General features: G+C 44.5%; 1 protein-coding gene across 7 annotated transcripts in view; it reads left to right on the top strand.

Moving 5' to 3' along the window:
• The window catches only part of PGAP4 (post-GPI attachment to proteins GalNAc transferase 4), a 44,267-nt gene extending 28,186 nt beyond the window's left edge, over positions 1-16,081 (top strand). For 6 of the 7 annotated variants that reach the window (XM_045043513.1, XM_045043512.1, XM_045043514.1 and 3 more), the window contains one exon: positions 12,148-16,081. In XM_045043513.1, coding sequence (XP_044899448.1) covers positions 12,225-13,436 — 1,212 coding nt within the window. In that variant the 5' untranslated portion in view covers positions 12,148-12,224 and the 3' untranslated portion in view covers positions 13,437-16,081. Of the gene's footprint in view, positions 1-4,020; positions 4,168-12,147 lie in introns of all 7 variants that reach the window. The other variant, XM_045043511.1, reaches the window with a different exon arrangement.
• Positions 16,082-16,442: the final 361 nt, after the last annotated feature.

The following is a 16,442-nucleotide window of genomic DNA, read 5'->3' as shown; positions in this document are numbered from 1 at the left end:
GTACAAGTTAATTCTGCCTTAGTTTTTTGAGGTATAAAACAGGCTGAATAACAGTACTTCTCCTAAGCTTCTTTAAAAAAAAATTTTTTTTTAACATTCATTTTTGAGAGACAGAGTGTGAGAGGGGGAGGGGCAGAGACAGAGTGAGACACAGAATCCAAAGCAGGTTCTAGGCTCTGAGCTGTCAGCACAAAGCCCGATGCAGGGCTCAAACTCACAGACCGTGAGATCATAACCTGAGCTGAAGTCTAATGTTTAACCGACTGAGCCACCCAGGCACCCCTCTCATAAGCTTCTTATGAGGATCACTGAGATGCTTAGAACAGTGTCTGGCACGTAATAAGTGCTCAGCAAACACGTACAAATAAGTTGATCTCTGCACATTATGTGGCCAGGCTCTTTGATACTCCCAATTTTATAGCTGAGGAATTGAGTCCCACAGAGGTCAAATGACTTGACTATGGGCATTTATTAGCTCAAAAACATTCAGCCTCTTCCATGCATAGAGTTCTGTGATGAGTCTACAAGGGATACCAAAGATAAATCAGACTGAATCCACTAACAAAGGATTTATAAGTCTAATTGACGCATAAGTCAGGGGCCATAAATAAAGCCATGGAAGGCAGCAGGCATTGGGGACAAAATATGGGCTTTGGAATTTTTCTTCTGTTTTAAGTTCTTGCTTTCAACTTGGTAGCATTTTTTTTTCATGTAAATGGAATTAGTTCCACTGCTATTTGAGAGTTGCTATTTTGGTTAAATGAAATAGATGTAAGAGTCTACTACGGGACTTGGATATATAGCAGGAACTTAATAAGTGGTAGCTATAAATAGATACAGTCTAAAGTAGAAAGTGACAAATGAAGGTTCTGGGGGGAACGTTCATGTAAAAGGCCCAAGCAGTTGAGAAACAAGAGATTATTTCTGGTTGGGGGAGATGACAGTTGGCTTTCAGAAGAGGTCCCCCCCCCTTGTTTTGTTAAGTTTATTTATTTTGAGAGAGAAAGAGCACAAGCCAAGGAGGGGCGGAAAGAAGGAGAGACAGAATCCCAAGCAGGCTCCATGCCATCAGCACAGAGCCCGATGTGGAGCTTGAACTCATGAATCGTGAGATCATGACCTGAGCCAAGATCAAGAGTTGGACCCATAACTGAGTGAGCCACACAGGCAGCCCAGAAGAGGTTCCTTTGGAGCTGATTCTTTTTTTTTTTTTTCTTGAGAGAGAGACAGAGAGAGTCTGTACATGTGCATGAGCCAGGGAGTGGCAGAGGGAGAGAGAAAGTGAGAGAATCTCAAGCAGGCTCCACATCCAACGTGGAGCCCAACTTGGGGCTCGATCTCACAACTGTGAGATCATGACCTGAACCAAAATCAAGAGCTGCCTCTGAGCTGATTCTTGATGGTTGAGTAGACTGTGCGAGGAGAAGAATAGAGTCTGGAGAGATAGCTAAAGCTGGATTTTGAAGAATCATGGTGAAGAATTTGGACTTCATTCTATAGCCATCGGGGAATCCTAGAACAGTTCTGCAGAAAAGAGTGCCATGTTCAGACCCATGCTTCAGAGCATCAGATGGATGCTGGTGATGTAACACTTTACCATCATTTCTGCTATCTTTCTGACAAATGGCTTTCATAGCCAGTGTCTCATTTTGTCTTCACAGTGCCTCCATACATGAGATATTTTTAATTTTCCTATTTGACAGAAGCAAAATAGTCTCAGAGAGATCAAATGATTTCTTTACAAATGGACCTAATTAGCGAGTGTTGGGACCAGACCTGCACCCAGATCTTATGGCTTTGAATCTGTTGGTCTTTCTGGAAGTCATAGGCCTAGTTAGGAGGCTGTTGCTGGTAGCCATCCTGGAGGTGATGGTGAGTAGTGAGGGTGAGGCAATGCAGAAAGGCATGGCTGTGGGAGGGGAGGAGAGAAGAGAGGTGTACAAGAGGCCATATGGGTAGCATTGCTGGGATTTGCAAGTGACTGGCTAGGAGCGAGAAGTCAGAACATACTGGTCTTTTGGACCCAAGGTGCCTGGGGGTATGGTGGTGCCATTCATGCATGAGGGCTGACTTGGGAAACAGTCCTCTTGACTGCTTATCTCTTCAGGCTAAGCCTGGTATACTGCCTCACATACCCCTGTGACCCCTTCAACTTAATTTTCAGAAGCTGCCATAAAATGTAACTTGTCATTGTTGCTCCATTTATTCATTCTAGCCCTATTTCACGTTCATTTCTTGGTGTCTTTGTCTTTTACTATCTTTTCTGAGCCCTCCATCCCAGACATGGTAACAGGCATAGTCCAATTTACAAAATGGTTGTGTTTCAAAGTGCACTAGTAAGGCCTAGATAAGAATTCAGGAATCATTACGCCAGAGTATCCAGGCTGTAATGGTGTCATTGTTTCCAGGCCACCTCACAGATGCAGGTCAGTCCACAACATCACTGGAGCATGGTCCTGAGCCGGTGATGCTGTGGGTGACTATGGAATTCTGGAAGAAGACAATCGGGGTGATAATGTAGACATGGTCCTCCTTCTGCCCCACCCCCATGATTGGGCTGGGAGTAGAGAGCTCCTTCCCTTGAACTACCAATTCAAAATCCTTTGTTTTAAGGTAAGTTATCTTAAAACCAAATCAGTAAAGTGAAATAAATTATAGGTGGCCTTGGACACCCGACCCCACTGTGCAGCAATTGGTTAAATCCTTTAAGAAGATGCTTTAAAAAGCAAACAGAACGTAGTCTTGAATGCCTACCTCCATGTGGTTGGATTTTAGGCAGATCAGTCATCTGATCATTAAAGGATCTGTTCCCACCTCCTATGGTCCAAGATGGGTGGACTAGATTGTATTATTGTTCAAGATATTTTCTTCTTTTCTTTTCTTTTCTTTTCTTTTTTTTTTTTTTGAGAGAGTGTATGTGTGCAAGTGAGGGAGGGACAGAGGGAGAGAGAGAGAGAATTCTAAGCCAGCTGTACACTCAGGATGGAGTCTGATGTGGGGCTCGATCCCAGACCCTAGGATATCAAGAGTCCGATGCTCAACCAACTGAGCCACCCAGGCACCCCTGTTCAAGGTATTTTCTGCCCCTTACTGGAGAGACATATCTTTCCCTAATCATTGGTTTCAGGCTTGGCCATATGTCTTTCGGTACCCCTTCTTGCAGGAAAATTACATAACTGTTGTGTTGAACTTAAGAGTTGTTGGGGCGCCTGGGTGGCGCAGTCGGTTAAGTGTCCGACTTCAGCCAGGTCACGATCTCGAGGTCCCGGAGTTCGAGCCCCGCATCGGGCTCTGGGCTGATGGCTCAGAGCCTGGAGCCTGTTTCCGATTCTGTGTCTCCCTCTCTCTCTGCCCCTCCCCCGTTCATGCTCTGTCTCTCTCTGTCCCAAAAATAAATAAACGTTGAAAAAAAAAATTAAAAAAAAAAAAGTTGTTATGTAACTTGCTCTGGTCAGTGACATGTAGGTGGACATGATGTGTGTCATTTTTGAGCCGTAGCTTTGAGAGCCAGCTTGTGGTTCACTGTCTGTTTCTTTCTCCTCTGCCACAAAACCAGCAATGTCCAGAAAAGAGGCAGTTCCATCTACCTGGGGCCTGAAGTGCAAATGACAGGGAGCAGAGTCTCAACTGATCCGTAATGGACAAGTAACATGAGCAAGAATTAAGCCTCTTTCTTATAAAACCCGGAGATTTAGGGGTCATTACCATAGTCTCTTTTGACTCATACTGAGTATAATGATATGGCAGCCAGATGCCTTATGAGCATTTTAGAAATGTCGCCTACTCTGAGCAAATTGCTAGAACCTTTCTTTTTTCCTGAGGGCTTAGAAATTGGCCTGCTGCTTTTGCTTTCTGTTGAACCTTCACTTTCCCTTCCTCTGCTCTGTGGGAGGAGTACATTTCCCTGCCCCATTGCTTCAGCTAGTGCATGGTCAGTGGACTTAACGTGTGGCATGCTTAAGTGAGGCTGTAAGTGAACCTTTGTGTTTTGATTCTTGTGTATCTGCCATCCACCAAAAGAGCATGCCCAGATGGCTGTTTCTTCTGACACTGGACCTGGAACAAGAATTACATGAAACGACCTGATTCCGACCTGCGGTCTAGAGCTGAACCTAGCTGAACCACAGCTCTGCACAGATCCGCGAGCAAGAAATGCATGTCCTTATCGTAAGTTCTAAAGGTCTGGGCTGTTCGTCACCCCAGCTAAGAGCTTATCAATATATGTGGGGACCATGTGTCCTCGGAAATGAGTCCTATTCCTTCCCTGAAGGTCAGGAGAAGAGCAGTCTCGCTACCATACTTTTTTAATTTTTTTTTTAATTTTTAATGTTTATTTATTTTTGAGAGACAGAGAGAGAGCATGAGCAGGGAGGGGCAGAGAGAGAGGGAGACACTGAATCTGAAGCAGGCTCCAGGTTCTGAGCTGTCAGCAAAGAGCCCGATGTGGGGCTCGAGCTCACGGCCCGCGGGATCATGACCTGAGCCAAAGTTGGATGCTTAACCAACTGAGATACCCAGGTGCTCCTCACTACCATATTTTTAAAGCAAGGTATTTCTGAGATGTTAATGATTTTATTGACCCCAGAGGGGAAATTGCCTGGGATTAAAGGTCGTCTTTATGTCAGTACCAGGTGTCTCAGTTCCTGACCCAACTGCCAGAGGGAAGAGAGAGAAAATTAGGAGCCTAGGGTGGCAAGGGAAGGATATGGCCTGAGAGCAGCAGCGCAGGGTGGCTTGGATAGAACAGACATCTCCTTAATTTCGCTGGCCCCACTTTAATAACAAAATCTAAGGGAAATCATCATGCTTGCTTGATAGCTTCAAGAAAGGCTTCTCCCCTTCTATCCATCTGCCACATACAAGCCTCTTTTGTACAGAAGTGTTGAAGGCAGCCCCACAACCACACCAGGACCCTCAGCAAGGTCCTAGAAAATAAAGCAGGAAACCACAGGCCTGGAAGGACTTGGATTTAAGAGTGTGCTGTCGGGGCGCCTGGGTGGCGCAGTCGGTTAAGCGTCCGACTTCAGCCAGGTCACGATCTCACGGTCTGTGAGTTCGAGCCCCGCGTCGGGCTCTGGGCTGATGGCTCGGAGCCTGGAGCCTGTTTCCGATTCTGTGTCTCCCTCTCTCTCTGCCCCTCCCCCGTTCATGCTCTGTCTCTCTCTGTCCCAAAAATAAATAAACGTTGAAAAAAAAAATTAAAAAAAAAAAAAAAGAGTGTGCTGTCAATCAGTTTGTTCACTAAGTGAACTTATATACAAGCAAGTACACTTATGTATATTTCCCCCCTTTTCTACACAAATGGTAGTGTGCTATACATACTTTCTGTGTCTTCTGTAACTGAAAAAATATCTTACAGTTTTTCCATATCTGGGCATAAAGAGTTTGCTTTTTGTAACTTTTTTTTTGATGAGAACACTTAAGTTCTTCTCTTTTAGCAAATTTCAATTATACAATACTGTATTATCAACTGTAGTTACCAAGTTATGCATTAGGTGCTCAGACCCTTGTTTATCGTACTTTTTTTAAAGACCTTATTCACCTTAGGGGTCGCTGGGTGGCCCAGTTGGTTGAGCATATGACTTTTTTTTCTTCGAGCATATGACTCTTGATTTTGGCTCAGGTCATGATCTCACTGTTCGTGAGTTCAGACCCCACATGGGACTCCTCGAGATTCTCTCTCTCTCTCTCTCTCTCTCTCTCTCTGCCCCTCCCCCAAAATAAATAAACTTAAAAAAAAAGACCTTGTAAGTAAAAGTTTATACCCTTTGACCAACCTCTCCCTATCCCCGCACTGCACCCCTTAGCATCTGATAACCATCTTTCTTTCTTTCTTTTTTTTTAATGTTTATTTATTTTTGAGAGAGAGAGAGAGAGAGAGGGAGAGACAGAGCTCAAGCAGGGGAGGGGCAGAGAGAGAGGGAGACACCAAATCTGAAGCAGGCTCCAGGCTCTGAGCTGTCAGCAAAGAGACTGATGTGGGGCTCAAACTCACAAACTATGAGATCATGACCTGAGCTGAAGTCAGATGCTTAACCGGCTGAGCCACCCAGGCACCCCATGATAACCACCTTTCTATTCTGTGTTAGGTTCCACATTAGATGATACCATGCAATATTTGTCTTTCTCTGTCTTATTTCACTTAGCATAATGCCCTGAATATTCATCCATGTTGTCACAAATGGTAGCATTTCCTTTTTTTCTTTAAAGGCTGAATAATATTCCATTTCATAGATATACCACATATTCTTTATCCATTAATCCATCAGTGGACATTTGGGTTGTTTCCGTATCTTGGCTATTGTGAATAACGCTGTAATGCCAGATACCTCTTCAAGATAATGATTTTCTTTCCTCTGGATATATACCCAGATGTGGAATTGCTGGATCATTTGGTAGTTTATTTTTAATTTCTTGAGGAACCTCCATATTGTTTTACATAGTGGCCATACCAGTTAATGTTCCAGCCAACAGTATACAAGGGTTCCCTTTCTCTACATCCATGCTAGCATTTGTTATCTCTTGCCTTGTTGATGGTAGACATCTCAGTAGGTGTGAGGTGATATATTATTGTGGTTTTGATTTGTTTCTATGATGATTGGTGATGTTGAGCACCTTTCCGAGCACCCTGTTGACTGTTTATATGTCTTCCTTGGAAAAATGTCTATTCAGGTCCTCCTTTGCTCAATTTTAAATAAGTGAGTTATTATTATTATTATTATTATTATTACTGTTGCTATTGAGTTGTATGAATTTTTATATATTTTGAATATTAACTCCTTGTCTAATATGTGGCTTACAAATATTTTCTTCCGTTTTATAAGTTGCCTTTTCATTTTATCGATGGTTTCCTTTGCTGTGTGAAGGCTTTTTAGCTTGATGTAGTCTCACTTGTTTATTTTTGCTTTTGTTGCCTGTGCTTTTGGTGATAAATCCAAAATCATTGCCAAGACCAGTGTCAAGAAACTTATTCCTGGGGTGCCTGGCTCAGTCGGTTAAGTGTCCGACTTCGGCTCAGGTAATGATCTTACAGTTTGTGAGTTCAAGCTCTGCATCAGGCTCTCTTCGGTGAAAGAGATTGCTTCAGATCCTCTGTCCCCCTCTCTCTCTGCACCTTCCTTCCTTTCATGCATGCTCTCTCTCTCTCTCTCAAAAATAAACATTAAAAAAAAAAGAAGCTTATTTCCTATGTTTTCTTATAGGAGTTTACAGTTTCAGGCGTTCTGTTCAAGTCTTTAATATATTTTGAATTGATTTTTGTGAGTGGTCTAAGATAGGGGTCCAGCTTTTTGCATATGGCTATCCACTTTTCCCAGCACCATTTATTTATTTATTTATTTAATGTTTATTTATTATTATTTATTCTGAGAGAGAGTGTGTGTGTACACGCGTGCAGGGGAAGGGCAGAGAGCGAGGGAGAGAGAATCCCAAGCAGTGAAGAACCAGACACGGGGCTTGAGCTCATGAACCCTGAGATCATGACCTGAGCTGAAAACATGAGTCAGATGCTCAACCGACTGAACCCCCAATTGTCCCCCAGCACCATTTATTAAAGAGATTATCCTTTACCCATTCTATACTCTTTGCTCGTTTGTCATAAATTAATTGACCATCTGTGCAAAGGTTAATTCTGGGATCTCTATCCTGTTCCATTGGTCTGTATGTCTGTTTATGCCAGTACCATATCTTTTTGATACAGCTTTGTAATACAGTTTGACGACAGGAAGTGTGATGCCTCCAGCTTTATTCTTGCACTAAATTGCTTTGGCTATTCAGGGCTTTTGTAGTTCCATACTAATTTTAGGATTGTTTTTTCTATTTCTGTGGAAAATGCCATTGGAATTTTAATAGACATTGCATTGATTCTGTAGATCATTTTGGGTAATATGGACATTTTAACAATATTAATTCTTCTACTCCATGACCACAGAATATCTTTCAATTTATTTGTGTCATTTTCAGTTCTTTCAATAATGTCTTATAGTTTTCAGTATACAGATCTTTCACCTCTTTGGTTAAATTTATTCGTTTAAGTATTTTATTCTTTGATGCTCTTGTAAATGGGGTTGTTTTCTTAATTTCTCCTTGTTAGTGTATAGATATGCCACTGATGTTTGTACATTGATCTCAGATCCTGCAACTTTACCAAGTTCATTTATTGGTTCCCACAGTTTTTTGAGTGTTGGGGGGCTATTAGAGCCAGGTGATCCAGAGGCTCATCCCTCAGGTTATTGCCACAAAAGCTGGGGCACCAGACCTATGTACAAGTGCCTTCCAGAGAGATACTGACGATCTGGTGTTATCATTGGAGGGGCCCATGGAAGAAGGTGGGAGAAGTGCCTATGAGCTCCCCTGGGCTCTGCACAGAATCTCAGCCAGCTCCTAGATATGTGCTAAGTTAGAAGCTGGACCCTCTGGCAGGTGTTTATAAAGTATGCACTCCAAACCTTTCCAGGGAAAAACTGGGGGATAGGGGTTTTTTGCCTGCTTCCTCCATGATGAGCCCTGGAGGGAACAGAAGTGGCAAGCGCCCATGAACTCGCTAAGAACTGCTTCTTTCTTTACTATGGTCCTGTTGGTCCCCTGGATGAAAGCCCAGTTGGCATTTAGAGCTAGATGTTTTGGGCGCCCATCCTTCAGGTGGGAGTCCTAAAATTTGGAGTGCTAGATATTTGTGTGCTCCAAACCCTTTACTTCTCAGAAAGAAGCTGTGAATTGGGAGTTCCCTCCAGATTGTATGGTGCTGTACTGGGGGTGGGGTTTATCGCTGGTGTCTGTTTCAGCCTTTCCTACCTGATTCAACGTGGGTATTATCTCATTTTCCCTATGTGTAGGAGTTGCTCAGCTAGTTTCTGGATTTCTCTCACAGGGAATTTCTCACGGTGTAGCTATACATTTAATGCATCCATGGAAGGAGAGAAGTGCAGGAGCCTTCTATGTTGCCATCTCGGTCTCTTCCAAGTTTGCTTACTTTTATTTTTTTTTTTCTTAATTTTTTTTTTAACGTTTATTTATTTTTGAGACAGAGAAAGACACAGCATGAACGGGGGAGGGGCAGAGAGAGAGGGAGACACAGAATCGGAAGCAGGCTCCAGGCTCTGAGCCATCAGCCCAGAGCCCGACGCGGGGCTCGAACTCGCGGACCGCGAGATCGTGACCTGAGCTGAAGTCGGACGCTTAACCGACTGAGCCACCCAGGTGCCCCCAGGTTTGCTTACTTTTAATGGGTACTTTGTACCATAATGTATTTGACTCACTCTCAACCGATGGGCACTTGGCACTATTTTGCTATTACAGATGATGCTGCAAGTCATTTCTCACATATGAGAATATATACCTAGGAAGGAACATTAGAGATGGAATTGCTGAAGGTGCCCCGGTGCCACAATTGGTTAGCGCACGGCACTTACACAGAAATGGAATTGCTGAGTCATTCGTGGTTTTCTTAGATAGTCCCAGATTACTTCTATGGAGGTCGTGCTGATTTATACTCCCATTAGCAAAATATGTAAGTGCCAATTTGATAGGTCGTCCTTTGCATGGGCCAGGGACAGCTCCCTTAAGGAGATTGTACTAAAGGATGAGAAAAAGCAATCTGTATGAGGAAGCAGGGAAGGGGGTGGACTAAAATGTTCCAGGGTGAGGGAGCTGTGGGAGCAAAGGCCAGGAGTTGGGTAAAAACATAGCATAGTCAATGTTCTGAAAGATCAGTGTATCTAGAGCTTTCCTGCTAATTGGTGACATGTGGCTGTTGATTACTTGAAATGTGACCAGTCTGAATTGAAATCTGCTGTAAATGTAAAAGATACACTGGATTTCAAAGACTTAGTACCAAAAAAAAGAACATAAAACATCTCATTAATAATTTTTTCATATTGGTTTCATGTACTGTGTTTAAAATATACTATTAAAATTAATTTCATCTGTTTCTTTATAATTTTTTACTCTGGCTGCTGGAAGATTTTATTGTACTTTCTAATTTTTTTTTTAACATTTATTCATTTTTGAGAAACAGAGAGAGACAGAGCATGAGCGGGGGAGGGGCAGAGAGAGAAGGAGACACAGAATCCGAAGCAGGCTCCAGGCTCTGAGCTGTCAGCACAGAGCCCAATGTGGGGCCCAAACCCACAAACCTGATCCTGAACCCACAAACCCACGATCATGACCTGAGTCAAAGTCAGACGCTTAACCGACTGAGCCACCCAGACGCCCCAAGGAAGATTTTTAAATACATGTGTGACTTGAATTATATTTCTATTGGACTATGCTAGTCTAGAATAAGAATTGGTAAACTACGAGCTGCTGGCCAGATTTGGCTTACAGCTTGTTTTTATGTGGCTGGAGCACTAAAAATAGTTTTTATATTTTTAAAGCGTTTTCAAAACGAAAGAGCCTAAGAAGACTGTGCAACAGAGATAGTATGTGGCCCACAATATCTGCAATATTTACTGTCTAGCCCTTTACAGAAAAATATTGCCAACCTCTAGTTTTGAGCAACTTGAGAAAGGAATGGTAGAACGAGATGACAGAGAAGACAGAGTAGGGCACAGTCCAGATCATACAGGGTCTTGTAGACTATGATAAGACATTTGGATTTTATTAACAGAGCAATGGAAAGCTACAGAAGGGTTCTAAGCAGGAGAGTGATATGATCAGGTTTATATTTTAATGTTTATTTTATTTTTGAGAGAGAGAGAGAGAGAGCAGGGGAGGGGCAGGGGGCGGGCAGAGGGTCAGAAGCAGGCCCAGTGCTGTCAGCACGGAGCCCAATGCGGGGCTCAAACTCACAATCACGAGATCATGACCGGAGCCGAAGTCGGATGCTTAACCAGCTGAGTCACCCAGGCACCCCCGGATTTATATATTTAAATGATAACTGTGTGCATGTACACACACACACACACACACAGAGTGTCACATTCTCGCTTTACCAGAAACTGTCACTGGAAGAGAGTGTTGAAGGAGTATGGATAGTGATTTCACACCAAACACAGAGCTTGCACAGTCATCATAATCACATTTTCATCTTTGCACTCATGATGTGCCTGGCATTCTCCAAGCTGCATGCCTTATCTTGTATTTTGTTCCTTCCTCTAAGTGGGTACAGCTCTCTTGAGTAATAGCAAGAGTAGGGAGGACAAGGTGAGCAGGAAGCCACTGGAATGACTCCATTCCCTAGCAGGAGTGTAAGCCCAATCCAACTTCAGTTCTTGGCTTCTACTAGGAGTGATATGAAACTGGTGAGGCCATATGGACGTGAACCTACATCATTTATTAACTCCATTGGCCTGAGCAGTTCCAGGGGGAAGCAACCAGTCTTGTGTACTCGGAACATTCACACACCAGCAGGGTTGCATAGAATGCAAACCTCTCCCTGCCATTTCCCTCTTCAGGTACTATCCGGATCTCTTCCTAGTACTGGGGTAGTCTGTCTCACCTCTGGGATCTCACAGTATAATCTGCTTCTGTTGCTGACATGGGACTTCCTTGAATTACTATGTCATGGTCCTATAGAGAGAGGTGTGGTATTCTACACAACTCTAGTGGGCTGGAAGGTAACTGCTGTAATAAACGAGTCCAAAAATTATTAGTGACCAGACACAGTGGTTTACGTCTTGCCTCCCACATAGCCCCCTCTAGACTGGGAGGCTGCTCCGAGATGAGCAGTGGGAGGGACCTCTGTTCTATGCAGTCATTCAGGAGCTCAGGCTCCTGCCGTCTGGTGGCTCCACCTCCTCCAGATCCACAAAACCTGTCCAGTAGGTTGGCAAATGGAGAATGAGAAAGTCGAGAAGGCACATCCACTCTCAACTACCTTGGCCCAGAAGCCACACCTATCATTGGCTCACATTTTCCTGGCAAGTCCTAGTCAACATGACTTCACCTGGAAGATGATGGACTAGGGAATGTGGTCTTTCAGTGTGCCCAGGAAGGGAGGAACACGGATATGGCAGCACTGAGCCCTGCAACACAGCCTCATGTGGTACCTGGTCAGGTACCACACAAGATAATTCACAAGCTGGGGAGTTTCTTCCAAATGTGTGCACACTTTATTATGCTTCTGACATAAGGGGCTTAGGTTTACCGTCTAGTCTTTAGGCACTGCTTACTGCCTCTTTTACCATGCTGTCCTTCCTCTTTCTTTAGGTGTCATCTGTGCTGAGGTGGGCCTGCGTTCCAGGATGGTTTGTTCTTGGGACCAGACCTGACCAGAAGTTGACCTCATGAGCACGTCAGCCCCTCCAGCTGCCATGCTCCTCCGGAGGCTGAGGCGGCTCTCCTGGGGCAGCACTGCTGTCCAGCTCTTGATCTTAACAGTGGTGACGTTTGGCTTGCTGGCCCCCCTGGCCTGTCACCGCCTTCTGCACTCTTATTTCTATCTGCGCCATTGGCATCTGAACCAAATGAGTCAAGAGTTCCTGCAGCAAAGTTTGAAAGAGGGTGAAGCTGCCCTCCACTATTTTGAGGAGCTGCCCTCTGCCAACGGCTCAGTGCCCATCGTCTGGCAGGCCACCCCCCGCCCCTGGCTGGTCATCACCATCATCACCGTCGACAGGCAACCTGGCTTCCACTACGTCTTGCAGGTGGTGTCCCAGTTCCACCGGCTTCTTCAACAGTGTGGCCCCCAATGCGAGGGCCACCAACTCTTCCTGTGCAACGTGGAGCGTAGTGTAAGCCATTTCGATGCCAAGCTGCTGTCTAAGTATGTCCCCGTGGCCAACCGCTATGAGGGCACCGAGGATGATTATGGCGATGACCCTTCAACCAACTCATTTGAGAAGGAGAAGCAGGACTATGTCTATTGCCTGGAGTCCTCCCTGCAGACCTACAACCCAGACTACGTCCTGATGGTAGAAGATGATGCTGTTCCAGAAGAGCAGATCTTCCCAGTCCTGGAGCACCTTCTGCGGGCTCGCTTCTCCGAGTCCCACCTCAGAGATGCCCTCTATCTGAAGCTCTATCACCCCGAGAGGCTCCAGCACTACATCAACCCTGAGCCCATGCGGATCCTGGAGTGGGTCGGTGTGGGCATGTTGCTGGGGCCCCTGCTAACCTGGATATACATGCGGTTTGCCAGCCGTCCGGGGTTCAGCTGGCCTGTCATGCTCTTCTTCTCCCTATACAGCATGGGTCTCGTGGAGCTGGTGGGCCGGCACTATTTCCTGGAACTGCGGCGGCTGAGTCCTTCCCTGTATAGCGTGGTCCCTGCCTCTCAGTGTTGCACCCCAGCCATGCTTTTCCCTGCCCCTGCGGCCCGCCGGACCCTCACCTACCTGTCTCAGGTGTACTGCCACAAGGGCTTTGGCAAGGATATGGCACTCTACTCACTGTTGAGGGCCAAGGGGGAGCGGGCCTACGTGGTGGAGCCCAACCTCGTGAAGCACATTGGGCTCTTCTCCAGCCTCCGGTACAACTTTCATCCCAGTCTGCTCTAGTGTTCCAAGAAATGCCTTTCTGAAATTGGCCATTCTTGGCGATTCCGATATCGAGCTCTTTCTTTGGACGTGGTTGCTTGCAGTCATTTCATTGTTTAAGGTTGTTAGGGATCTAGGCACTGAGGCAGCTGAGAACATACACATCAAGAACCCTGGCTTTGGTAACTCCGGCAGGATCAGATGTTGGCCCTGAGTCGGGACCCCTCTCCCTCCACACAGCCATACTGCCTCATGCAGTCTGACCCACCCACCGAGGGGGCATTTACATACCAGTTCTATTCTCCAACTGTTTTCAGCAATGCTTTGTGATAGAGCTGGTGACTGCCAAAAATAGTGTGCATAAAGATAGGACTGTTTTAGGATTTTAAGGGTAGAATTTGGTGAAAGGTGAGATCCTTTTGAATTGATTTCTTTCTTTCCAGGCATGAGAATGTGTGTCCACAGAGGCAGGACCATGTTGCTAGGTTCCATTTGTTTCTTTGACCTGGTGTAATAAAAGCCAGTAAAATCCATTGCAGGGCCTGGCGACTTGGAGGCAGGTGATCACGTTTCTGTTTCCTGGTGTTTTTTTCCCCCACACATCTGTAGTGTACTGCTAGTCAATACCGCTAGTGAGAACTTGAAGTCACAGCAAGATCTACAGGCACCTTCTGGATCATCAAAACCAGATTTCTTATGTTCAGTAGTGATTCAGTATTGAATATTTCTGTCATATTCTGATTCTTTGAAAATTGGACATTGCCGAATGATATAAAATGGGTGAGCTCACTAATAGCGTATCCTTTCCCCTTATTTTTCTGGCTAACCATTCACCCTCACTTTTTTCTTCTTCTGGATGTCATGGTGTTAGAGAAAGAAAAAATGTAGACTGTGAAGTCAGAAGGCCTGAATTTTTATTTCAGATCTCTGCCATGCCCTAGTGACGTGAACCTGGGCAAGTTATGACCACTCTGAGTCTTAGTTTTTTCACCTGTAAAACGGGGATGGTGATATCTACCTTTTAAAGTTGCCTTGAGGATTAAATGACAGAATGTATGTAAAACACCTAGCAAGTGCTTATCCCATAGAAGGCACTTGACGAACACTAGTTCTTTTCCTAGAATAAGCATATGAAATTCAAGTGTATTTTGGATAAAGATATTAGTGATACTGTTTAAAGTGTGCAGTAGGGCGTAGGGCTTCCACCTGGGGAGCAGTCATTCTGGACCAAACTACTAGAATAAAAGCTGACTTGGCATTGTGACTTGTGAAGAAGGTGTAGCTCAGCTTTCATCTGGCGCCTCTTCCAACCAAGCCAAAAATAATTGTTCATTTAAATGGGAAATGGTCTGAGACTCCTCTTGAGTTTATTCCAAGACTAGCATCTGAAAATTACTTTTCTCCAAAGTTCCACGTAGATGTCCTCGGACAGTATTTATCAAGCCAGTGGCCAACAAGTCCCTTTGTGAGGATGTGTGTCTACATTGGATTTCAAGTGTGTTGTGTAGATCATTTGTTTCAGTGCCATGCCTTCTTTTGCTTTTTAAATTTCCGGTAAACTTCCATTTGGAGAACCCCTCAAGAGCACTGAGGCAGTACATGGGGGTTCCACACCACATTTTGCAGGTGGACAAACCGAGACCAAGGGATACGAAACAACTTCTCTGGGTTCACACGGCTGGACAGCAGCAGAGCCAGGATGGGAACGTAGCTCCTCTGAGTTCCTGCACTTTTTTCTTAACCACATTCATTTTATAAATATCTATGTAGTCAAATTCTCTTTTGTAGAACCTGATTGTAACCTGGACTGAAAAAATGTCTCTGTAAGCTAACATGGTAGACCCTCATTGTCCCGTTGGTCTTGGGGAACAAACAGGCATAAGTATGTGTTGTGTTGTTATCGTGAGATGTTACATGTCCCTCAGGAATGTCCAAAGTGAGCAGAGCTACTAGATGACTTATCAAGATGTTCAGACTCCACTGCTAAATTCATCTTCTCTCAGTGACTGGTTTATCCCCGTGTTCAGGAACAGAACTGCCTTCAACCTACAACTCATTAGCATTTGTTCCATTAACAAATGGATCTCCTCATGAATGTTTTGTGCCCAACGACAGGAGAGTCCAATCTAAGCTAGCCAGGCAGAAGATAGGGAATCATTGCTGGTTTATATTTCTGCTCTTTCTAATTCAGTTGTCTACCGCATGCAGACATCCCCTCCCTTGACTCCTGGATGGCTAAAGCCATTTTTGCCTTGTCTCATTTCTCTGCCTACACAAAGACACCTTCCCCCATAGATCTTAACTAGAGTCTACCGTCCTTGGACATTTTCTGCAGATGCAGGCTCCGTTCTGCCATTTTGTCCCCACCCGCATCTAGCTCTCCCTCATACCTAGAGTCCATTTTTTGTATGTTGTCCTTCATTAGGACAGTTGACAGCTTTACACCAAAGCTGAAGTCTCATTTAATCCTAAGCAAGGGGGCTAGAGGAGAACTAAAGTCCCCTTCCCATAACAAAGGACATAGGTCACCGGGAGGATGAAGGTATCTAACAGAACCTGCTCACCTTTCAGGGTTTAAATTATGATCAGGCCTAAGAAGCTCCCTATTGCGACTGAGTGTATTTGCATAGACATATCAGTTCCAATAAAAGCAGCTGTTCCACTGAGGCATCCTGAGAAGACTTTTGTCATTCCCTCTCATTTCTGTGGATGGATTTTCTAATGTGGTGAATAATAGAGAAAATACACACACACACACACACGTACACACACACACACATGCCATTTTGGAGTCCCAAGGTAACCATTCACAATTATGGGCCGTTTGCTTAAAAATTGATAACTGATTTTGTTGTATTTCTTGAGTGGAAACATCTGAACTGTGCATTCTTTTGTATTGTTGTTTAAGGAAAGAAGGGTAAAAAATACTACAGTACAACTGGAGAACACAAACTGAATTAATAAGATGGTAGGATTAATCTAATTTACCGTGGATACACCCCTCATTTGGTAGAATTTATTTAATTG

This window comes from Felis catus, chromosome D4 (assembly GCF_018350175.1).
Source record: "Felis catus isolate Fca126 chromosome D4, F.catus_Fca126_mat1.0, whole genome shotgun sequence".
Lineage (NCBI taxonomy): Eukaryota > Metazoa > Chordata > Mammalia > Carnivora > Felidae > Felis > Felis catus.
This window is presented reverse-complemented; position numbering and strand designations above follow the sequence as displayed.